Raw genomic sequence first — 26010 nt, 5'->3', positions numbered from 1 at the left:
CTTTGATTCTTTCTGTCCCTTGTTTGGTCATAAACTAGTCCTCTATCCATAGATCTCAGATAATTTCTTCTCTGTACCTCTAAATTGGTTATGATATTTATTACCTTTTGTATTCAGGTCATGTGGGTGCTTATGTTTGTGTATGGTGATAGAAGTTAGTCTGAACCTGATTTCTACAAGACTTCTGTCTAGCCATTCCAGCAATTTTGGTGGAATAGTGAGTTTGGTGGAATAGTAGTTGGGGTCTGAATTTTATCTGGCTTGTTTGTTTTGATATGTTATATATTTAATCTATTTTTTTGATGATCCTCTTTATATTTTAAGCAGTTTCAAATTATTTAGTGATTACTGCTTTGTAATATAGTTTGAAATCTGGTACATCCAGGGTTACTTCTATCCCAATTTTTCCCATTATTTCTTTAGAGATTCTTGACCCTTTTGTTCAGATGAATTTCATTATTATTTTTTCCTAGTTCTGTAAAGTAATCCTATGTTTTGGCATGGTGCTGGATAAGTAAATTAATTTATATAATTTTGATTTTTTAAAATTATATTTACATGGTCTATTAACTAAATGAAATAAAATCCGGAGAGCACTTAGAATAGTTCTTAGAAGTAGCAGGCACTGTGTAAATTTCTCTTCACCCTTCTTTGGTCAATAAACAAGCAGTTAATATTTCTCCAATCATTCTGATCTATAGTTTTGTAAATGGTGCTTGGTATTTGTACTCATATAGTTCCTATATGTATCTTGCTACTTCGGTTCTCAAGTGTTTTATATACTCTTCTGATTGTATATCAGAATATTCACATTCCTCATTGGGTTTTGATCCTTATTTCTTTCTCCCAACTGCCTGTCTGAAAGATCTCTCACCCCTGTTGTGCTTTCTTCTGATTGCTCCCAACAAGATATATTTATTTCTTAATTCCTTTTTAGGCTTTATTCCTGACTCTTTGAACCTTCTGTCCTCTTCCTCTTTAACTTCCTTTTATGTTTTGTCTTTTTTGCGTTCTAATGAAAAAGCTCTGGGACTGGCTTTTTGCTTGTATTTGTATTCCCAGTGCTTTCTTAGTGCCAAGTTCATAGGAAGTGTTTGATAAATGCTTGTTAATTTGACTTATTGATCTTTTTGAATGTAGTATATTGTAGTATATTTTCTTAGACCTAGAAGCTCTAGATTTTAGCTCTAATATTCCTAGGAGTTTTTATTTTGGATTTTTTTTGGTGTGTTTGTTTTTGTTTTTTAGAAAGTTATCAGTGGATTAAAATTTTTTTCCAATTTCTATAATTTTATCAAACATTTATTTTCTTTCCCCATGGCAAGGAGAAAAAAAGAAAAAAAAAATCCTTGTAACAAATATACAGAATCAAGTAAAAAAAATCCATTATTGCCTATATCCAGAAATGTGTCTTATTCTGCATATTTTCTCTACCTTCTTTCTGTCAACATGTAGGTAGCATTCTTTATCATCAGATTTGAGAATAATGTTTGATTTCTGTTTTGATTGTTGAATTCTTTCTAGTTTTACTTTATCCTCTTGTTTCTAATAAGTCTGGATAATTTTGATGAGATTGAGATCGCCTTATCTAGTTCAAAATAAACATGTGAAAAATTCACAAAGGCCATTTTCTTTGCCAAAAAGAAAGGTTTATTTAGGAGAAGAATTTACAGACAAAATAAGAGATGAAATAGGCACCAGAAATGGCAAATATGAAATAGAGTTGGGAAAGCAATAGAGTTACAAAGGAAAGGAATTTGAAAGAATCCATTAAAGAAATATTGCCATGAGGCTTGTGTAGGCCATTGACTGGCAAGTTAGATCCATAGAGGAGTTTAGTAGACTTAACCAAAGTTAGCTAGAGTAAGGATAAAGATGCCATTAAAGGAAGGTATTATAAGAAAGGAGAGAGAGAGAGTAACCTCATAGTAGGCTTAGTCCTAGAAAGAATTTAGCAAAGGTCTTCATCATAAGAAGACACTGTATAGAGAAAATATAGCCTTGGGAGTTTGTCAGGGAGACCAGAGATGTAAAGGCAGGAACTCAGAGGGAGGGTCAAAGAAGTCCTAGGGAGCTCAAAGATAGGGGAATCAAGGAGCCATATTGAGTGAATCTAGCAGACCAGGTCCTAGACCTGTCTAAAGTTATCTCAGAAGTTGTTTAAAGATGCACCAAGGTTTGAGGGATAGACAAGAGTTCCATTTCAGCAATAACGCTATACAAAATAGGATAGTCTTGGAATTTGATTATATTTGATAATAGCTGGTTGGGCTTCTTCCTGACGGGAATATAGTCACTTTACATCAGTTTTGTCCATAATTTCTTGAAATATTCTTTTTCTGTTTGTTTTGCTTTTTTAGTCATGGCTTTAACTCAGGTGTGTAACTTGAATAAATCAAGTGCTTTTTAACACCCTCTTCTTGATCTGGTTTCTAGGCCAATTATTATTATTATTTTTTTTATTTAATAGCCTTTTATTTACAGGATATATACATGGGTAACTTTACAGCATTAACAATTGCCAAACCTCTTGTTCCAATTTTTCACCTCTCCCCCCCACCCCCTCCCCTAAATGGCAGGATGACCAGTAGATGTTAAATATATTAAAATATAACTTAGATACACAATAAGTATACATGACCAAAACATTATTTTGCTGTACAGAAAGAATCAGACTCTGAATTATTGTACAATTAGCTTGTGAAGGAAGTCAAAAATGCAGGTGTGCATAAATATAGGGATTGGGAATTCAATGTAATGGTTTTTAGTCATCTCCCAGAGTTCTTTTTCTGGGTATAGCTAGTTCAGTTCATTACTGCTCCATTAGAAATGATTTGGTTGATCTCGTTGCTGGGGATGGCCTGATCCACCAGAACTGGTCATCATCTAGTATTGTTGTTGAAGTATATAATGATCTCCTGGTCCTGCTCATTTCACTCAGCATCAGTTCGTGTAAGTCTCTCCATAGGCCAGTTATTTTTAATGAAATGTCTTGTTATTCCTTCTTTTTTCAAACTTTTTATTTTAATATTTCCTTTTGAGCCTTTGTGTTCTATTTGGTTTGTTCTAAATTTCAAAGCATCTGTTTACTTAGGTAAGATTTTATACTTCTTGATTAAATGAATGAACAAAATATAAATCAAAAAGTATGTACAAAACACTGTACTAAGCAGTGGAGGTACAAATAAAAAAAATTACGATAGTCCCCTGGTCTTAAAGGGCTCACATGCTGATGGGAGAGACAGCACATGAGTGTTTGGTTTCATTTGCAAGTCGGATAGAAAAATCCCATGGTCATCAGCATATGGCAGCAAAACAGATGGCAACTCATCATCATCTTTCAAATCATTTAGACTGATAAAATCATATTAGTTACTGATGTTCAATTATTTGATACTACCAAGAACTTTGGTGGCAAGAATTTACTTTATGATTTCAGTAGCTACAGCCTATGCAGGAGCAATTGCCAGGCAGTTCCATGGGGATTACTTCCTAGGGAGATGGTGGAGGCCAATGAGCTGGAAGCATTGCTGTTCTCAGAGCTCTTGGGTTCAGGGTCTTGGGTTGTGTTTATCTGAGGGGAGATGGTGGTCAGGGTGCTGGTACTAGTTTGGTTTGCCTGGCACATGCTGCTTCTTGTTAGTACAAGTCTCCTTAAGTCTTGTGAGCCTTTACTCCATTGTTTTAATTTCTTTTCTACTATTTATTCTAGCACACCTATTATATTTATGTCTTTAAAAATAAAAAAATCCAAAAAAACATGATTCACTTCTAGGATTTTGCATTTCCCTTTTGGCCGTGCTGGGTTTTTGTTTTTTTTTTTTTGTTTTTTGTTTTTTTTTTTTTTTTCTTCTTCTTCTTCTTAGTCTGTGTTTTGGATGTCCCTGGAACTATATAATAACTATTTGGGGGATTTAAAAAATATACTCCAATCTTATATCCTAGGTTTGAGTGACAGAGTTACAGGCCTATTCTACAATTTTTCCTCTGGCCACCTGCCTTTATGATCTTAGGCTGGAAAAATGACCCATTGTGGTTTCTCCTTTAGTTTCTTTGTTATGACTTACTTGAACTGGTTTTATCTTTAACCCATTTTTATTGGTTTTCTTGAGTATGTTTTTTAATGCTGCCAAGAGAAATGAAGAACAAAAGGGGAGAGAATACCTTTCCCTTCTCCCTCTATTCTTCTTAGTATAAAAATATATATCCAGAGATTAGAGCTTAACTTAAAGGTGGGAACATACACACAAGAATTATGGGCCACCACCTCTCCTAAGTAAATTTATACCAGTTTTTCAAGATAAAAGACCAAATATATTCTTTACATATTATGTTCCAAACAATTAGGGCTATAAATTTAAGATGGTGTAAAGATGTACTAGCTTTGATTTAAAATACCTTTTCTTGCTATTTTCAATAATACAAAATTTGTACTTTTTTCAAAAGGTATTTGATTTACGTCAGTGCCATCGTCAGATGCAACAACAAGCTGCCACTGCACAAGCTGCAGCAGCTGCTCAAGCCGCAGCAGTAGCAGGAAATATCCCCGGACCAGGATCAGTAGGTGGAATAGCCCCTGCCATCAGTAAGTGGCCTTTTGATTTGCCCTTTAAAAAAAAAAAAAAAAAAAAAAAGGCTAATGCTTAGCATTCTGTCCTTGTAAACTACTTTAAGTGATGAGTACCTTTCTTATTGGGATTATAATACTTAAGGAAAGTAACATGAATTTGTTTACAAATTTCTTATATGGTAACTGATTTTTTCTTAATTTCAAGAGGAGAGTGGGGTCAAAATGATAAAAATTACTGCACTATCACATTGACCCTTTTGTGCTCCCTCCTTCCTATTAAACCAGGCCAGAGGCTCTATCAGGGTGGGCTGCAATTTTTTTTTTTTTTAATTTTAGCAGGAAAGTGAAACCTGATTTCAGAATCAGGCACCTCTTAGAGTTTTTTCATTGTTAAGTTATTCTAAGCATGGAGATAAAACTGAGTGAGGGTGGTATTTGATAACGTGTAGAACTTTTTTTTAATTTTAGGGTAAAATTGAACTGTGTGCCAGGTTTCACACTGATGGGGAATTTTTTACTGCAGAGTTAAACTGCTGACTATAGACTTTTATGATGGAAACACGTGGCACCATCTTCCACGTCTGAAGGCATAACTAGTGATTCATTCAACCCCTGTTCTTAACCTCTTCAGTGTGGTAAGCAAATCACACTGGCTAAGAAAACTGCAGTGGCCCTGCAGGTTTCTCTACAGTACATGCAAATTCTTCCCATTAGTTTCATTGTTATATTGATGGGTTCTGATTGACTATATATGTTCTGACTTGAAAATGAGATGTAAAATAATCTCCATTGTAGTTTCAGTTTAGAATTTAGTGCTAGCTAGCGTTTAATTTTGAATTATGACAGTTTGGCTTTTTTAATTCCTTAGGCATCAAAACCATCAATGTAATTGTTGATGACATAAAATATTTTCACCAGAGATCTCAGAAGTGTTACCAACATCCTCATTCTCATTCCAACACCCCCATTAAATAACATAGTAACACTTTGTCCACTTTATTTACTGGGAAATTGAGGCACAGAGAATTTTATCTCGGGTCAAAGAAATCCTAGTAGAACCAGAAATAGAAACAATCTCTTTACTCCCTATATTTTATTTCCAACTAGGCTGTGTTAATGATAGATGTAGACACTAAGGTTCTTGTAACCAGTCCATTATTTGTGTACTTACTACTGTGGCCTAAACTTGAGTTGTCTCCACTTTTACCTCCACTTCTAAAGACAAAGCTAGGGGGAGTGTTTCTAGATTGTGGTCATTTGATATTTTATATAGGTAGATACTAGAAGCACTTGTGAGCATCAAGCCACCTCAGCCCAAAGTGTTTTCAGACCCTTTTTGTCAAGTGAAAGTCTCCAGTTGTTTTTTGGCACTTTGGCAAAGAGATTGTATGCTGAGCAGATACTGAAGAAAAACTGGTCATTTTACTTAACTTGGAATGTGGGGAGGAGGGGGGAAATCAACCTGTCTATCTGACACATTGCATTCTCTCCTGTCAGGTCTGTCGGCAGCTGCTGGGATTGGCGTGGATGACCTGCGCCGCTTATGCATACTCAGGATGAGCTTTGTAAAAGGCTGGGGCCCTGACTATCCAAGGCAGAGCATCAAAGAAACACCTTGCTGGATTGAGATTCATTTACACCGTGCCCTCCAACTCCTAGATGAAGTACTTCATACCATGCCTATTGCAGACCCACAGCCATTAGATTGAGATCTTTGTGCTGTGGCCAAGTGTCAGCATGGTGGACTGTAAAATACTCTTGTTTATAACCTGAAGATATATTTTACTTTTGTTCTGCTTAATCTTTTCATAAAAGGTTGGAAAATATGTTTGCTGCCTTGCTCCTAGCAGACAGAAACTGGATTTTTAAAATTTCCCTCATTTAGAAACTTGTTCAGGTATGAGATATGACTTGGAGCTTGAAGTTAGGGGAAAAACATATCCAGATGAAGTCCTCACTAGCTATATATGAAGGAATCATTCCAGTGCTGGAAAATGTAACCTTTAGCACATACTTAGAGCCTTTTGTGTGCAAAACCTATATACATAATCTATAGATGTTATTCTACAGAATAAATTCATCATTGCTAATGTTTAAATGCAGAGAAAGTTTTTAAAGGTAATTCACCTCTATTTCATTCTGTATGTGAGTGGTTACTGTTAAGCATATATCTTAATCAAATATACTGTGCCATGTGGGTGAGTTGATAATATTAAGAGCAACTTGACTCTGCATTTAAGGAAGTTTGGTCACAAAAATTTCACAGTAACCTCTTCCCAAAATAATTTCTTGGAAACTTGAACAAGTGAAGACAAAATTTTAATTCACATTTTAGATTGCAGCTTCAATTTTACATTTGCCAAGGCAAATATGTATGTACATATTTGAAAATTCCTTATTGCTAAACAAAAACTTGTTTTAAATTACATTTTGCTCTTTGTCTGATAACTGTGATTAACAAGAGGTATTTCTCTGCCCTTTTGAAGATAGTAGCTATGTTCTTTTTAAATTTCTGGGCATTGGGTCTGGTTACTAAAAAGCCTGGGACAGGAATTGCTTTCCTTCATTAATTCATAGGGAAAACTTTTGTATTTTTAAAACACTAAAAGGAGTATTATCACTCCACTTAAATGTCACACTGTTCTGCAAAGCTGATGATGCTTAAACTAAATAATGAATAACTAGTATTTTGGAAACTGCTAAAATCTGTGTTAAATACTGTGCAGAATAATGGAAACATTACAATTGTTCATAATGGGTAGTTTAACTATTTTTGTACTTGATTTGATGTGTGATTTTTCGTATACAGTTTAAATCATGTATGTTATGACATTGTTTGAAATTCAGTTTTTGTATCTTGGGGCAAGACTGCAAACTTGTTTTTTATACCTTTTGGTTATTCTAAGCCCTATGCCATCAATGACCATATCAATTGGCAATGAATTTGTATAGAGAATTTAAGTAGAAAAAGTTGCAATTGTATTGACTGTACAACAGACACAATATGTATGCTTTTTATCTAGCTAGTAGTATAAATAAAACTCTGAAAATCTCAGTATACAAAATTGGAATCTAGGTTTGCTTTAAAAAAAATTTTTTTTGCACTCAAGTCCATTAATTCAATGGTAAATCATTTTTCTACTAAATGACAGGCAAAAATACAGTAGTAAACAAGCAACCGTGGTTGTTAATACTTTATACAAGACTTCTTCACTGTTCATTATGTCTATTGTGTAGAAGTTCAAGATCTTCTGTGAACTTTTTGCAGTAGCAGGAATAGGCCTGGTTGTCTACAAGATAAATAATGTGAAATAAAATATAGTATCACTCACAGATTTCATTAGGTCCTTTTGTTTTACTTTTTTGTTTAAGCAGCCCCTATAAACTTAACAAACAAGAAGGCTATAAACAGATTGTTTGATATTGTCTTACAAATCAAGAATGGTATAGAGTATCACAGTCTGTAGAAACCTCTTTAAATGTCAACATCTCTTACTTTAGCCATATTTCTCTTCTCTGAACTTCTTGTTCATTTAATCTCCTTATTAAACAACATATTAGTAATCTTGTGAATTTTAACGTAAGCCTGTGAGCTATGTAACTTAAAAAGTGTAATAGACATACAGCATGATAATAATAAGCACCTTCTGTGTACAAAGTATTTTTAAAAAAACAAAACAAAACTCATGCAGCATTGAGATTCTGTCTCTGAGTGCTTTCAAATCCTTTTTTATAAAGGAGGGGACTACTTTTAGGTTCTACTTTATGCCTAAGAAGAATTTAGTGCCTATTATTAATCTATCAAAATAAAGACTCTAGATCCCCTCCTACTGTAGTTTTAAGAATATAGAAAAAATGATTTTTCAAATAGTTTTGGGAAATAGATAGTCTTGCTTAAGGCCTTTTTGTGTGGCTGTTATATCCATTGCCTTATTTTGTACTTCGTGGGCCTTCATAATTATTTTGAGAAATGGGGTAGATAGTGGAGGTAGAACAAGTCTTCCAGACTTGTAATGTCCCTGTTATGGGGAACTTATCATTGATGATCATTGGAACTTCTCATTCGTTCATTGATAGACTATAGACTCCTTAAAAGCAGGGACTGTTTTTTCCTTTATCATTATCCCCAGTGCTTAGCATATCCCCAGCACATGGGTAGGTATTTAATAAATACTTGCTGAGCTTAGCTAACCCAATTGTACCCTTTCCCCAGGGGCCAAAATTAACTTATCCGTTTACCTGCTAAATGTTTGTCAACTTCAGGTGATAGATTTATTTCCAGCTTTTTTTTTTTCTTAAATACCACAGGGAGTTTGGATAATAATGAATTTACTGAATTGCAGCAAATTATATCGGAAGTAATAAAAAGAAACATCAATTACAGCTCCTTTTGTGGTTAAGGAACTTTTTTGGGTGGTCTAAAATATACTGGATAATACACAGGGCTGAGAAAACCAGTATTTTTCTTTTTTCTTCTCCTTTTGCTAAAGATTTTGAACTTGCTACATATAGCCTATAACTTCTTAAATTGTAGTTTGAAAAATTATAGTGAGTAGGCTATTTTCTTCTGTCTTTATTCATTGTTTCCTGACAAGTTATATAATTTTTCCAAAATGGTATTGATAAAAAAAACAAAAAACAAAAAAAAATCAACTATAGCCACAGATTGTGTCATTTAACAGTAATCACTGATCTACAAATTTGTTGCTGGTGTATTCATAAGTCAATATTTAAAGATCTGTTTTCATCAGTGTCCTTAAGGGCATACTTGCCCTTAAGCAGTTTGTAACCCTTCAGTGCTTTAGTGATGAATTTTTGTCGATGAAAAAATTCATGACCTGGTAGAAAACCAAGTGGTGCTAAGACCCCTGAATTTCAGTTCTGTGTTTTTCAGTTGGAACATTAGGTCCCGAGGTAAAGCCATCCTGCCAGAGCTTGTGCTCTGTTGACATAGCCCTAAAGAATTCAGGGTTAACTCCATTCCATGATGAGGTATTAGACTCAGACGATTTAATGGAAGATTCTACGACTTTTTTTTATAAACACTACATTTAAAAATATTTTTTAGCCAAGGAAAATGGAAATATGTTAAACATTTCTTGGCTCACTAAATGTAAAGTGTAAAACATAATTTAATCTTTTTTTAATGGCTCTGGTTCAATATTATAAATATGAATTATTACATAGGGCTGCAATAGAATGGTATTGTCATGGGTAGGTGAAGCTGTTTCTTCCTATACCAAAATATGGTAGGATTTTGAGATCTTAAGTCTGTTTTGTAATTTTTCTCTCTGGCTTTCAGTATGTTTCTAGTTCCAGATTTGCTGTGGACTCAGAAATCACAAAAAAAAAAAAAAACCTGCCTGCATGCAACATACAGAGTAAATAGGCTTGAATGCCTTGAAAGATTTTTTTTTAAACAAAGTGCATAGAATTTGTGATATTGGGTCCATTTTGTTATTCTTGCAGGTTCTCACTTGTGTTCTAAGTAGGAAGGAAGGAAACAGGCATTTATAATTTTGTGCTAGCTATTATTCAAAGCACTTTATACAAATATTACCTTATTTAATCCTCAGAAGAACCATAGGAGGTAGCTGCTATTATTATCCCCACTTGACAGTTGTGGAAACTGAGGCACACATGTTAACAGCTGCAGGGGCTCAGTGTCCCACAACTAGTGTGTGTCTGGGGCCCTCTAAGCCTAGCTGTCAATTCTCTCTGTATCACCTAGCTTGTCATGCAGTGATTTCTTGAGAAATGCAATGGTATTGTATGTTAAGTTTTTTTTTGTCAGTGTGATGTTTTGCAGGAGGAAGGGGGAGAGAGAGAGAGAGAGAATACCATGTCTTTATATCCCTTGTGCCTACCACTGAGCCTTGGACATCGTAGGTACTAATTGGATTTGAGAAATTGTGCCTTGGTTTTAATGATCTTCCTGAAACGACTTTTTTTTTTTTTTTTTTTTTTTTTGCATCAGTATTCTTCCAGTGACGTTTTGTGACTCGGAATTATGAAATGCCAGTTTCCAAAAATCTAAATTGAGAGGGTCTTGATAGGCATGAGTGACATGCAGTTACATTGACAGGGAAGACAATGCAGGAAAAAGGACAGTGTTATTGGGGACAAGTATGACTGCAAAAGGATGGCTGTTCATCTGATGGATCATCTGAATGCTCCAATGATGTCAGGATCTAGGGGAAGGATTTCAGCATGTTGGGTAGATCCCCTTATAGGACTTACCTGAAAATATGGATAAGAATTGCATAAGATAAAAGAAGATCTTATAATCTGAACTATAGGAAGGGAGTGACCATATTAGTGAAATCACTAATCCACTGAAATACAGAAAAGTGTTTTGAAGAACCTGCTCCTTCTATGTCAAGGTGATGCTGCTAAACCTGCTAAAGACATGAAAAAATGAGCACTAACCAGCCAGAGAAACCACTATGGTTTTAAATGGGAGGGGGCAGGGTATGTAGGTATTGGTGTCTGAGACATCAAGCCTCATCCTCAGCTCAGCGTCTAAGAAGCAGAGGTTTGTCCCTTTCCAGTGTGTGCAAAACCCGTCTTTCCTCCCCCTTCCTCCCTCCCCCAAACATTGACATTGGCCCTTCCAGGAAAAGACCAATGATAATGTGTTATTGGAGGGAGATATTAGGATGTGCCAAGGCAGACTGAGTTCCTGTGTTGAGATGTAAGACCAGCTGATGAAATTCTGGCACGTTAAACTGTTGACTTAAGGAAGCCGCTCTCCTTCATTCAGATCTGGTTTTGGGATTTAGTGTCAATTGGGAATGGAGGTGGAGAGGAGTCAGTAAATACAAGTTCGGGGATGGGTTCCGTCAGTAACTGTGAGACGAGGGCAAATGGTTTTCTCTCTTTGGCCCTCAGTTTCCCTGTGGTGGGGCTTAGGCTCATTAGCTAAAGTCCCCATTCTTCCCCCGCTGCTTGGTTCTTGCAGTAGCATTCGGATGTTATTAGCCTTGCCATTTCTTCACCTGGCATTCAATAAGCATTAAGTGCCTGTATATGTGAGGCACCATGTTAGGTGCTGGGAATACAGACAGGCCAAAGACAGTCCTCACCCTGGAGTTCATGTCTAATGGAAAGAAAAGGATTTGCAATATCTGTCTTTAGTTCTTCAACTACATGCCTAACAGTTCAGGGAATGGGTACATGTACTTATAAGAAATAACACCAAGAAAAGGCTCCCACTGGATCTTTAAATTTTTATACTGTGATTTTTCCATCATCTGAAGGAAATAAGCAATCCTAAATCCTTTTTTTGAAGGTACTACATACTGTCTTTTGTCGATTTTATGATTCCCCAATAGATCAGTAACAAGTATTTTTAACAAATTAAATTAAAATTCATTATGCTTTGACACTTTTAATATTAGTGAAATCCAGCTAGATATGCTGAGGGCAGTTTCTAAGATGACTAGAGGAGCTCAGATCCTTCTCTCTCATCCCCCACAGAGACCAATAAAATTCTGAAAATGCACCAGAAGGAACAAAGAAAGGAAGGCAAAGAAGCAATTATAATCCCCATTGAATCCACAACTGAGCAAGAAAACCTGGAGAGGATCTGAGCAGAGACAAGTCAAGATGGATGACAGGCAGAGAACACAAAGCAGCTCAGTCCTACCATTAGACACGAGATTAGATCAGTGCCAAAGCATCCTGCCCAAGGGGTAGCAGGAAACGGGGCCATTTCAAAGTCCGTGTCCCAGCCACACCTGGAGAAGGGAACTGTCAGTACCTGGGAAGTAAAGCACTTCAGTGTTTTTGGTTGATTGTTTTCAGGAACCCTGTTATCAATGTAATTGGTAACATCTGTTTGGAGCTTATCAAGATCATAGAAAGGGCTGGGGCCAATTCTGGATGACAGGTTTTGTACAAGGGAGTTATAGAGAAAAAGGCTGAAACCATAACTTACCCTAAACTATCAGGAAACTGTCAAAAGCCAAGAATTCCTTCAGAGGTCAGGGCCATTTAGGTGAGCCAGCCCAAACGATTCAAAGATTTAGGAAAGACCAGCATCTAACTCAGGAAATAGTCTGAAGATAAGAGAAAACAAAATGCTCAAGGCAATATAGATTGAGAAAAGTCCAAGGGAAAAAGCCAAAACAACTCCACAAATCCAATTAGAATGTCAAAGGAAAAAATGACCTGAACACATGACCACAAGAGTATCTGAAAGATAAAGGTCAAAAGATTTTTTTAAATATTAGAATAGTTCTAAATGAAGAAATAGACATCCTGAAAATTAGAATAGACCAAATGTAAGCAATGGTTTTATGAGTTAAGAAATATTAAAACAAGATCAATATGAAAAGGCATAAAAATAATCTGAAAAAAAAACTGACTTAGAAAACAGTCGAAGAATAATGTTTACCTGAAAGTCATAACCAAAAAAATTCTATATACCTTATTTTAGGAAATCATAAGTGAAAACTGCCCAGATCCCTGAGAACTAGATGGCAAAGTGATCATCCTGAAAGAAATCCTAAAATTAAAATTCCTAGTAACATCATAACCAAAGTCAGGAACTTTCAGGTTAAAGAAAATAATATTCCCAGGATGGAGGGAAAAAATTAAAACAGTAAAAAACCAGTTAATATGATGCAAGACTTAGCAGCTACCAATTTGAAGGAGGAGATACTGGAATAACATTCCCAAAGACAAAATATAAAGGCTTACAAATCAAATATAACTTATCTAGAAAAAGTAAGTATAATTCTACAGGGGGGAAAAATGGAAAACGTGTAAACATTTCCGAAGAAGAGATTGCAATCTAATAGAATCTTTGAAATGCAATTACAGGATTCAGAAGAAAACAAAAATAAATTTGGGTATTTAGAATAAATGCATTTGAGCATTTTAGAAGGGAAGGGGCTGCACAGTGATGAAGTGCTTATATTTTAAAATGGGAAGAATAAATATCCTCTCAGAACCTTTATATATTCAGGGGTCAAAGAGTGAGTTCAGAGAGACAGGATGTAATGCTGCTGGTAGTAACGTTTTTGCTGTGTTTTGAAATACAGCTTGATGGAGTAGATTTTGAGCTAATTTTTGAGTCAGGACACTTGGTTCAGGACCTTCCTCCGACAATGGCTATGTGACCCTCTGCCTCAGTTTCTTCATAAATGAAATAAACAGTCTTGGCCTGTTTAAATCTATAATTTTTAGAACGAAAGAAAAAAGAGGTAAGAGAAAGGAGAGGGAATGTATTCTCACAAAATGAGGTGGAGACTATGCAAACCTAGAAGAAGGGATAGGGGAATATTCATCACATGAATCATTTTTATCTGAATCAAAGAAGGGTTGAAATCACATCTAGTATTGAAATATATTCAGTTCAACTGGGAAATAGGCAGAGAATGAGATGGGGAAGACAGGTTTAAAAGTGAGGGATTAACTATAAGCAAACAAAGGCTAATGTTAGAGAGTTGAACAGGAAGGGGGAATTAAAAGCAAAGAAAAACAAAATCTGTGATTGGGAGCCAGGCAAGGGAGAAAGAGGAGCATTAGAGCAGAAACATTGTTTTGATTTATGGATCAATAATGGATCAAAAGTCTTTTACTACCTTTTTTGTAAACAGAGGGAAGGCAGCAAAAAGAGAAAAGTTCTAGATGATAGCAGGGAGGGGTATACACAATCATAACTGGGGACATGAAATGGATGAACCCACTCTTAAGTGGAAGAGTATATGGATGAGCTCACCTGTAAAATGGAAGAGAATAGCAGAATCCAATATATGAAATGTATTTGAAAAATGATTCACACAATTAAAATATGAGTTGAACATATTTTATTATGCTTCAGGTGAACTAAAAAAAAGCAGAAGTAAAACTCATAATCTTATATGAGGTAATAGAGGCACCTAGTGGATAAAGCTCTGGGCCTAGGGTCAAGAATACCTAACACTAGCTATGTGACCCTTGGCAACACATTCAATCTCTCTTTACCTTTGTTTCCCCAGTTGTAAGATGGGGATAATAATAGCATTTACCTTACAGAGTTATTGCGAGGATCAAATGAGACATTTTAAAGTGCTTGATACAGCTTACATTGGACAAGAGAAACTTGAGAATTTGAGTTAAAATTTATATTTTAATATATTTAACATCTACTGGTTATCCTGCCATCTGGGGGAGGGGGTAGGGGGAAGGAGGGGAAAAATTGGAACAAGAGGTTTAGCAATTGTCAATGCTGTAAAGTTACCCATACATATATCCTGTAAATAAAAGGCTATTAAATAAAAAGAGAGAGAGAGAGAGAGAGAGAGAATTTGAGTTGAGCAAGAATAAAGTTTAGGTAACATCTAAACTTCTAGATTCTGGGTTCTTATAACTGCTCCATAATATGGAACCTGGAGGGATGAGTAACACTTACTGAAAGAAGCCTGATAAGGGTAAGAGTTTGGTCAGAAGGCTAAATTGGTGGTTGGGCCTTGGGTCATAAGAAGTAAATGTTAAAGGCCTGTACCTAAAATGTTGAAAATCATCTCTATTATTTTGGCCTTTTGAGCAATGAATCTAAAAAGTCTTTCAGTTGTACCTTTCTTGCTATCTGTGATTTTATATAGTTGGATTTTTTTTTTTTTTTTTGCTGAGAGATACAGTAGAATCTTTCTTGAATATCTTGTAATCGAGTCTGTTTTATTCATGCTCTCATTATTTCCCTAAGTAGATGGATGTTGAAGGTCTAGGCAGCACGCTTGACCAAAGGGAGAAGCCTTTAAATCTCAGAGGCAGCCTTTTGCTTTATTAAATCGCATATTCTTTTTGTGATCAGGAAACTAGAAGTAAAAATTTAATCCTGCTTTTAAATCTATAACATTTGGGAAAGAAGATCAGGATTAAGCTCTTGTTTGAGGACAGAGACTGTGTACCATGTTGTCCTAGCCCTGCTATTTACTCCCTATGTTCACTTGATCTCTATGGGCCTCAGTTGCCTCTGTAAGATGAAGGAATTGGACTAGATCCTGTGATTATAGGAAAGGGGGGCAGATGTGCTAAAAGGGATACTTGATAAGGGAGCAGGAAAACTTAGTCCCCTTCCCTTTCCTTGCAGAGATGGAGGACTATGGGGTGAATCATTAAATATACTTCTGGCCTCAGCAAATGTGTTAGGTCTGTTTTGCCTAACTGCTTTTTTCCTTCTCGCTTTTGATCTTTTTCTTAAATCTTTTTTCTTTATAGGAAGAAGAAGGTGATATTAAAAAGATGTTAATAAAAATATAATAAATAGTCAAGAGATCTGTGTTCCATTGCTCTTTCCCCTCCCTGAAGACCTAGCATCAACTTCAAAGGTTAGCCCTAGACCTAAAACTCCTCTGGCTAAACTCTGTGACCAAAACTATCTTCTGCCTCTTCTTCTTTGGACTAAACAGGTCCTAGCCAGGCCTTTCGTAGTGTGAATATGTTTGTGCAGTCCGTGACCTCCTATTGAACACTGGATAGCAATAATAATGGTAGCTACTATTTCTTTAACACTACAAGGTTTTGTAAAGTACGTATTTTATCTCATTTAAGGCCTCCCAGCATCGTGAAGCAGTTCTACTGCAAGTATCACCCCCATTTTACAGTTGGGAATATTGAGGCAGAAAGTGTTCAAGTGCTTTGCTCTTGGATGCCTGACTTATGCTGATGATGGGATTGTGAGATCATAGGTTTAGAACAGGAAGGGCCGTTGGAAATGCTAGAACAGGCTAACCTTTTCATTTTACAAATTAGGAACTCTGAGGTCCAGAGGGATCTAGTCAATCAATAAACATTAATTAAAGTAGCTACTGTCTTAAGTGCTAAGTGCTGGAGATACAGAGAAGGATAAAAGACAGTCACTGTCCTTGAGGAGTTCACAGACTGAAGGAGGAGACAACTTGCAAATAACCACCTACAAATGAGCCACATATAGGACCAATGGGAATACAACAAAGGGAAGGCACCATGGGGAAAGGCTTCCTGTGGAAAGTGGGATTTCATTAAAGTGACTTACCCAAGGTCATGCAGACAAGAACAGAAGGAGGATTAATATCTAGGTCATCTGTCTATCCTGACCCAGTTTTATCCTCAGAGAATCCTGAGTCTGTCTCTTTCCCACTAAATCCTATGCTTTGGATGCACAAATACCTTGTCCTTGTCTCCCAACGAAGGGTTTTTCTTTGGTTTATTTGCCTACCTCCCCACTCTTGCTATAGTCACTAACCTTGTCTTTTGGATGGGATGGGAGTTGGGGGGGAGGAAGATAACGAAGAGGACGAGAGGAACTAAAGGATCTGAAGCTAGTCCCCCTCCTTCCCTGCTCCCCCATCTCCTGCCCCACAGCCTTGCCCCTGGGGACTCCAGCTTCTCTGGGATGACAAGGGGTTTTGGGGTGCTGGAAGCTAAGAAGAACAGTATTACTCCACATCCTGGACACTTCCTAACTGATGAAATTCACTAATAAGTAAAATTGGGCTCCTCTTTGGCCATCATTAAATCCAAGTTTATCCATAAGCTCCTTGTAAAAGCTATTTCACTTTCATATCCTCAGTGCCCAGTATGGAGCCTAGCACACAGCAGGTGTTTAATAAATGTTTTTGGAACAGTCTATTCCATCTTCATCCGATTTCACTATTTCATTCCCTTACTCAAGAACCGAATTAACTTTATATTACCTAAAAAATCTACTGCAAATGGCTCTGTGAGATTCTCAGAGATCCTGAGGATCTGGTCCTCAGCTCCAACACTCATTAGCCCTGTGATCTTGGGTCAGTCACAACCTTTCTGAGCCTCAAATTCTGTAAAGTGAGGCTAGTGAACCATAGGATTTAGAAGGGGGTAAGGGTCTGCAGGCATTACCTAGTACAACTTCTCATTTACAGATGAAGAAACTAAGGCAAAATCTCTTGCCTTCAAGGAGCTTAATTCTACCGGGAAATACAATCAGAGCAATTAAAAATTATTTTTCTTTTTTTATTGTTATGAACTTGATAGTATTAATAATCACGAACATTTCCTTATACAAAAAAGCATAAAAGAATCTGTTAAGTGCAGCTTGTTTTAAGTCTATATTAATTTCATCACTGTCGTTCCAACTCTGCCTTGCTTGTGTCCCTTTCTGAACTTCCTTTTTTTCTTCGTGTATTTTTATAATGTTCCACTGATATGGAAATATTAATGCTGTGCTTCTTTAAGCCCAGTTTGGTCCTTAGTCTTGAATGTAGTCTCTCCTGCTCTTTTAGTCCACGGACCTCTCAACTCTCTCTCTCTCTTCCTTTTTCTCTGTCTCTCTGTCTTTATGTCTCTAAATTCATAGAGCACCCACATTCTCTACTTCCTAGTTTAGTTTTAAACCTAGGTTAATATTTCACTTTCAGGATTTGAGCAGCACATTTTCATGGGTGTTAGAATTGGAGCATAAAATCCTAGGAAGCGGACACCATTTGTCTCCCCTGGTCACCTAGTCTAGTGCTAGGCACATGGCAAGGATTCAATAAATACTCATTAAAAGAGAAAACTTTAGATCCTCAAATTGTGAATTTGTGTTCCCTCTGAGGAGAATAGGTTGTGTGTCTCTCTGTCAGAGTCCAGCTCCTACATCTGCCCCTCAGGGTTCCATGCATGATTTGTGGGATTTTCTTTTCTCTAATGATATTATTGTGAGCCTCCATTAGCTGTGTTCTCCCCATTATTAGCCATCAGTAACTAGCCTCCAGTTTCTATTTAACTATCTAACATCAAATGGCTTTTACAAAAGGATATTTATTTCAGAAACAGCAAGAACATACCTTTTCTCCAAAACTTTGGGGAGGGAGGGAAGGAGGGACTCCCTTTAATCCACTTCAGTCTCTGGGGAGAAGGCTTATGTTTCAGTTCAGGATCCACAAAAACTGGTTCCTTCAAGCTCGTGTTCAAAGGTGACATCTCTGCTTAACCACCGATGGGCAGAAGAGGTCCTGATGGTCACTCCTTGCTCCCTGGGGCATTGGTGCTAGGCTGATTCACCTGGAATGCCAGGGCATGAAAGGGCCCCCCTCACTCTGGAGTGCTGGATGCTGGGGTGTTCTCTGGATCTTTTGGAACTAAAAAGGTTCCTCAGTCTTTTCCCTCCATCTGAACAGGAGAAGCACAAACACAGGGGTCAAGGCCTGAGGCCCACAGCCTCCGAGGGGAGCAAGCCCTGTAGCCTTTCTGTGTTTTCTTGTTTATTTGTTGTTTACTGGATGCCATGAGGGAAGGATAAATGCTGTTTTTGGAACAAATGAGGACAAGAGAAAGTAGAAGAAATTGATAAATCTTTTTAAATGCTCCTGCAGCCAGCCAAAGAAGCCCCTCTTCACCGTGGAGTTAGCCAGCAGAGCCCGTTACAGGCTGCACAGGAATGACTGACCTATCATCTCTCCAAAGTGCTTTTATTCCACCTCATTTTGACCCTGGGGAACACAAGCTCCTAAGTCTCTTCTGCATGAAAAGGCACTACCTGGGGTATTCCTGGGTCTCCATTACATCTCATTTCATGTACATGACTTCCTTGCCTCTCAGGGAGCCACTTACCCTCCCCACCCTGTGCTGGTTCCATGCCAGGCTAATTGCCATGATTGGACACACCCGGAGAGTGATTTTCTGCCCAGTGACTGACCCTGAATAATGGAAATGCATACCCTCACTGTATTTCCCAAGTCACAACCTTGCTGTTCAGTGGTTAAGTCAAGCTTTCCCCCAGAAGCTGACAACAATTTACTACAATTCCACGTCAGCTTTGATTCTGAAACAAAGGGCAAATGTGTCAGTGAGGCTTTTAACTGTTCACCCAGCTTGTCAACTATTGGGCAGAGAGAGAGTCATTAAGCCAGGGAAGGGACATTCAATAGTTCCTCTGAGACTTGCTAACTTGAGAGGATTTGAGAGGGTGACTTGTTTTCTTTCCTTCTTACAGATGGCTTCTTTCCCTCTAAACTGTCTTTTAAAAGTTTTTTTTTTTTAATTAGCAAACATTTTTCTCTCTCTCTTCCACTACCCTACCCCCACTCTGCTCTTATTGGGAAAAAAAAAAAATAAAACCACTCTTGGAATGAGTATGCATGGACAAGCAAAACAAATCCCCATACTGACCTTGTCCAAAAATGTGTCTTGTTTTGCAAATTTAACCTTAATTGTCTTTGCAACAAAAGGCCCGGGGTCTCCACTTTTAAGACTATTTCAAGATTCTGGTTCTGTATCATGCTAAGCAACATTTGATTATATATGGTCTGGTCACATAATTGTTTCATAGCCATGTGTATATCTTGTTTGCTCAATTAGAATGTAACTCCTTGAGGGTTAGGACTGGCTATGAAATTAAATTCTGGGAAAAAAATTATCGGGCTACCAATATGACCCTGTATCATGCCCTCCAACCATAAAGAGTAAAAAGAAATTGTCCCTGCCATTGTGGAATCAAGGTTAAGTCAAGTCAACAACTATTTATTAAGCACTTATTAAGTGCCAGGCTCTATAATAAGCACTGAGAATACAAACACAAGCAGAAAAGAAATGTAGTTCCTGCTCACAAGGAACCAGTTTAATGGGGGAAGACAACATGCAATAGGAAGCTGAAAAAAGTGTGGGGCAAAAAAGGCTGGCTCACATTCTCCAAGTGATAAATGGTCAGAGGACATGAATAGACAATTTTCAGATGAAGAAATGAAAACCATTTCTAATCATATGAGAAAGTGCTTGTCATCACTATTAATCAAAGAAATGCAAATTAAGACACTTCTGAGATACCACTACACACCTGTCAGGTTGGCTAAGATGACAGGGAAAGATAATGACAAATGTTGGAGGGGATGTGGGAAAACAGGGACACTGATACATTGTTGGTGGAACTGTGAATGCATCCAGCTATTCTGGAGAGCAATCTGGAATTATACCTAAAGTATTATCAAACTGTGCATACCCTTTGATCCAGCAGTGTTTCTACTGGGCTTATATCCCAAAGAGATCCTAAAAGAGGGAAAGGGACCTGTGTGTGTAAAAATGTTTGTGGCAACCCTTTTTGTAGTGGCCAGAAACTGGAAACTGAGTGGATGCCCATCAGTTGGAGAATGGCTGAATAAATTGTGGCATATGAATGTTATAGAATATTATTGTTCTGTAAAAAATGACCAACAGGATGATTTTAGAGAGACCTGGAGAGACTTACATGAACTGATGCTGAGTGAAGTGAGCAGAACCAGGAGATCATTATATATGGCATCATCAATACTGATGGTCGTGACTCTTTCTAACAAGATGATTGAGGCCAGTTTTGATGATCTTGTGATGAAAAGAGCCATCTACATGCAGAGAGAAGATTGTGGGAACTGAGCATGGATCACAACATAGCATTTTCATTCTTTTTGTTGTTGTTCTCTTGCATTTTGTTTTCTTATTCATTTTCTTTCCTTTTTGATTTGATTTTTCTTGTGCAACAAGAGAATTGCATAAATATGTTTACACATATTGGATTTAACATATATTTTAACATGTATAACATATATTGGATTGCTTGCCATCTAGGGGAGGTGTGGGGGGAAGGAGGGGAAAATATGAATCACAAGGCTATGCAAGGGTTATTGTTGAAAAATTATCTGTGCATGTTTTGAAAATAAAAAGCTTAAAAAAAAGGGGGGGGCTGGTTCAGGCACTTTCCTCAAAATGGAGATTCTGGGAGGTACAGATCAACCAGAGGAAGGGGGCACAAGGGCTTGGGAGAAGGCCACAATTAGAGTAAACTTCCTGAGTGAAAAGAATGTCTTAGCATGATGGAGAAAGTGTGGAGAGTCGAGGCAAAACCTGGAGAGGAAGGAAAACATTTCTGTCAAATGGGGGAATATGAGCAAAATAAGGGCAGTAGTAGAGCATTCTGTGATACATGCCCTAGAAAGAGACAATATATCATAAATTTGCAGAGGTCGCAGGGAGATCTAGGATAGTGATCAGGAAAGGCTTTGGGAAAAGTTGGCTTTTATGGGGAACCTTGAAAGATGAATAGGGTTTTGACAAGTAGATGGGATAGGGAGAAATTATTCCAGGCAGAAAAAACAGTTTTGGAGCAAAGTCTAGGAGGCAGTAATGTACAGGATGTGTTTGCAGGGGATGGCAAGTCATCCTGTATAAATGCAAAAATAAATAATATGTTGGGAGTGGGGAGAAAAGGGTCCTGAGCTAAAGTGGGGAAAACAGGTTGGAAGGTCTTCAAGGCCAAGTTTAATTTGATTTTTTTTTAAACACTAGGAAATGTTTCTTGTTTTTGGTTGGCAGCAGAGGTTGCCTGTGCTCCAAGGTAATATTCAATTATTATATTTAATATGGGGATGATGGGAAACTTGGAGCTATTAAAATGATCCCAAAAGCCAATGGTCCTGAAACTCCTTCCTCTGGACTTTCCCAGAGTCCAGAGAGGAGATCTTTATTCCTCTGTTTTCTTTGACTATTTAAATGAGAATGCCCAGGGAAGCCATGTATTCATTCTTCTCCAAGTCTGTTCCTACAGTCCAGACTTTTTTCATTCCCCAACAGGGGTACCTTTGCCTTCTCTCTTTTTTGGCTTCTTTATGTGTTATTTTTTCCCCATTAGAATGTAAGCTCCTAGCAGGCAAGGATTATTGATGTTTTTAATCGGACATAGCACATAGTAAGCCTTAAAAAATTTTTGTTGACTTGATTTGACTTCAATAAAGAGGAAAAAGACGTATATAAACCCAAGAGAATTTCACTGAACACTTTCAATGATACATGGAACCTTGTAAAGGTTTCGGTTTTCACTGAAAAGGTTCCCATTCAGTGGTCCTCCCTTGCAGCCAGCTGGGAATTCACTTTATAATAAAATGAGACAAACTCTTGCACAGGGACATGGATATGTGTAGGTTAATGACTGAAGATGGCAACTGTGTCCATCAACTTTCTAGATCTTAATAGTTTATGGATGAGCCTCTAGGAAGTCAGGCAGCAGAGCTAAGTGGAACACAGTTAGGGGGCCTAAAATAAACACATTGTCCTGGAATTTCCCTTCCCCTTCCCTTCTTCTTGTTTTCCTTGGGTTCCAAAAGAATCCATGAGGGCTGAACTCAGCTTCAGGTGGCTCCTTTGCCCTGTAAGAGGCAGGAGACAGTTATGCTTGGGGTAGTCAGAGTGCTTGATGGTGTCTGTCTCTGTGTGTTTCTTGGGTTTGGGGTGGTCCCTTTGCTTATGGGACTCACAGGAATTTCAGTCTGAGTCCTGAATTCAGGCTAAAATGATGTTGATCCTCCAATCCATAAAGGCTAGAACACTATTGCAATAGTATGAAAGTCTATAAAATTGGAGAAGGCTTTAAAGGGGGGGGGGGGGGGGGGGTGATGGTTGGGGTAGAAGGGTAAGCATAATTCACAATTCATGTTAGCTTACTAGAAGGGGTACTTCCTTTTAGTTTGAAACTGACAAATTTAGGACAAAAATGGGACAACTTCACAAACTAAGGAGCAAACTTAAAAAAAACACCTTGTAAATACTTTGTCTAATGGAGAAATGGATTTTGTAAGTTTTTTTTTTTTTTAATGATTTTAGGTATTGTAATTAGAATAAGTTGGAAAACTCCAAAGTTTGGGAGTAAATCTTACCTTTGTGTAGACATGAAGTATAATGACTATAAGTCTTTTGAAGGTGGACACAATTATAGTCTGTATTCTTTTGGAAACCAGGATGGTCTTGCTTATATCCTTGTTCCCAATTCAGGTTTCTCTCCGATTGGCAAGCAAATCTTAATGAAATGTCTCAGGTGAAAAGAGATATGGTGTCATCAGCAGTGACCAGTCTTTGAAGCTCCAGCCCTCTGATGACTCTGGAATTCTTAGATAGTTGAGGGAGACAGGATATTCCTGGACAAAGAGAGGATGAGGAAGGTTATGGATCTGGAGATGTGAAGGAAGGATAAGAAGGAAATGAGGAAAGAAAGGGAAGGAGGGAAAAAAGAAAGGATAGAAGGTTGTACTTAGGGAGGGATAAGGAGATTGAGAAAAATAAATTCGAGGATCAGTGGGCATCAGTCTGGATAGAAGGGCCCTTCCTACTCCACTCAGTAGAGACACTAAAATGAGAAGCTAGTGACTCTTATGTCCTGAACAGGTCTCACCTCTATGGATTTTAAGTAGGAAAATAATTCATTCTTCAGGATTTTGGGAGCCTTGAATATGTCCTCTCACCAAAAAGAATATATGCAGAATCAATAGGAAATCACAGAATTTAGACCCTGAAGTACTTGGGACATTATCTAGTTCAACTAACTCCCTTATATAATAAAAAAGAAAACAGGACCTGGAGAGAACTGAAATAATTTGTCATTGTCAAATGACAATTCTGTATTCGCAATGCCACAACAAGAAGCCATTTTCCTTGGAAGTATCTCTTTCCACAATACCATAATTATGAGTGTCCAGGGAACCATGAGATTTTATTTTAGTAAACTGTTTTTTTATTTTTCAATTACATGTAAAGATAGTTTTCAACATCATTTTTAATAAGATTTTGATTTTAAATTTTTCTCCCTTTCTCCTTCACATCCTGCTTTAGTAAGGAATCTGATATGTCATACATATACAATCATGTTAAACATATGTCCACATTATTCATGTTGTGAAAGAAGAAATAGAGCAAAAGGCAAAAGTCATGAAAAACAAAAAACAAAGAAAAAAGATGAGATTAATATGCTTTGATTTGCATTCAGGCACTATAGTTTTTTGTTTTTTTTGTTTTTTTTTTTTTTCTGGATGTAGAAAGCATTTTCCATCAGGAGTTTTTTGAAATTGTCTTAGATCATTGTATTGCTGAGGATATTTAAGTCTATCACAGTTGATCCCACAATGTTGCTGGTACTGTGTATAATGTTCTGGTTCTACTCACTTCAGTCATGAAACTTCTTACTTCAGTCAGTTCATGTAAGTCTTTTCAGGTTTTTCTGAAATCTACCTGTTCATCTTTATAGCTTAATAGCATTCCATTCCATTCATATACAATTTGTTCACCCATTCCCCAACTGATGGAAATCCCATCAGTTTCCAATTTTTGCCATCACAAAAAGAGCTGCTATAAATATTTTTTGTATATAACTGTCCCTTTCCCTTTATAATGATCTCTTTGAGATACAGATCTAGAAGCGGTATAGCTAGATCAAAGGGCATGCACAGTAAATAGAAGGTACATTTGAACTAATAAGGTGAATAATTTACTTTTTCACCTTTAGTGAAAAATCCATAGGTAAGTTTTTTACTAAAACTACAAACAATGAAAAATGCTTCAAGATCTGCATATTCTCAGCACCCCTGCTCCTCAATTATGTAACCGGCAGGCAGGGTCAGTGAGCAAGGTTACTCCCTGGATGAGTCGACAGAAGCTTGAGGTGTGATTGAAAGAGAGAAGAAAATCCTTCAACTAAAATCATGCTTCAGGAATTCACTACATACCTTAGGTCACCAAAAAAATAAAATAAAATAAAATAAATAGTAGAATGGAAGGACCAGAAATATCTTCAATGGGCCATATGATTCGAAATTCCCTTCTTCCCTTTCTTTCCCTTCTTCCCTCTTTTCCTCCCTCATTAAGAAGGCAAGCAATACAAATGCTGTCGGTGCCCTTTGGTTTTTAGACTACAATCCTTTCCCAACAATTTCAATCTCTCCAATTTAGCCTTTACTTATAACAAAAGCAGTTTAAGGCCAAACCAACCAACAAATAAACCATATCTTATCAGATATCTCATGAAACATTCTGCCCCTTTATTTGCCCAATTCTTTAACCAGAGGAGGGATGATTTCCAGGATCCAGATTGGCCATTACAATTGTTCTGGCTTCAGTTGTCTTTTAGAATTTTTTTTGCCTTTATATTTTTGTAGAAATTGTGTATATTTTCTCCTAGTTGTGCTTACTTCACTCCACATCACTTCATGCAAGTCTTCCCCATTATTTATTATTACATAATGATATTCTATTTCATTCATATACCACATTTTTTTTTTAAGCTATTCACCAGTGAATGGACAGCTATCAAAGTTTGTTGTTTTGCTGCTGAAAAGTGCTATCAACAACATTTTGGTGCCCACTATGAGTAAGGTATTTCTAGATGCTGGGAATATTATGCTATGAATGTTATATACACTTCTTTCTTTTCTTTTCTTTCTTTCTTTCTTCTTTTTTTTTTTTTTTAAACTCTGTTGGGCATGTTCTTAGTATTAGGACTGCTAGGTCTGAGGGCTAAATGACTTTTCTCATGTAATTCCAGTTGTTTTCCAGAAGGGTTGAGCTCATCAGTTCACCAGTCTGTCTATCTTCCTGAATCCATTGCTTATTTTCGATTGTAAGCTTCCTGAGGGGCAGGCTCTGGGTAAGGCAGGCTGAAGCCCTGATAAGCCACAATAAAAGAATCATGAGGAATCAGATCCAATCAATGGCAGACT

At 37.1% G+C, this 26010-nt stretch overlaps 1 protein-coding gene across 2 annotated transcripts in view; it reads left to right on the top strand.

Annotated features, from left to right (window-relative positions):
* SMAD4 (SMAD family member 4) overlaps positions 1–9131 on the top strand; it is a 65609-nt gene extending 56478 nt beyond the window's left edge. Inside the window, exons 11-13 of one of the 2 annotated variants that reach the window (XR_004230854.1) lie at positions 4447–4585; positions 5094–5205; positions 6068–6153. Coding sequence is in view for 1 of the 2 variants with exons in the window: in XM_031945949.1 (XP_031801809.1) it covers positions 4447–4585; positions 6068–6279 (351 nt within the window). In the remaining variant the exon portion in view is untranslated. Of the gene's footprint in view, positions 1–4446; positions 4586–5093; positions 5206–6067 lie in introns of both variants that reach the window. The other variant, XM_031945949.1, reaches the window with a different exon arrangement.
* Positions 9132–26010: the final 16879 nt, after the last annotated feature.

Source organism: Sarcophilus harrisii, chromosome 1 (assembly GCF_902635505.1).
Source record: "Sarcophilus harrisii chromosome 1, mSarHar1.11, whole genome shotgun sequence".
NCBI lineage: Eukaryota > Metazoa > Chordata > Mammalia > Dasyuromorphia > Dasyuridae > Sarcophilus > Sarcophilus harrisii.
This window is presented reverse-complemented; position numbering and strand designations above follow the sequence as displayed.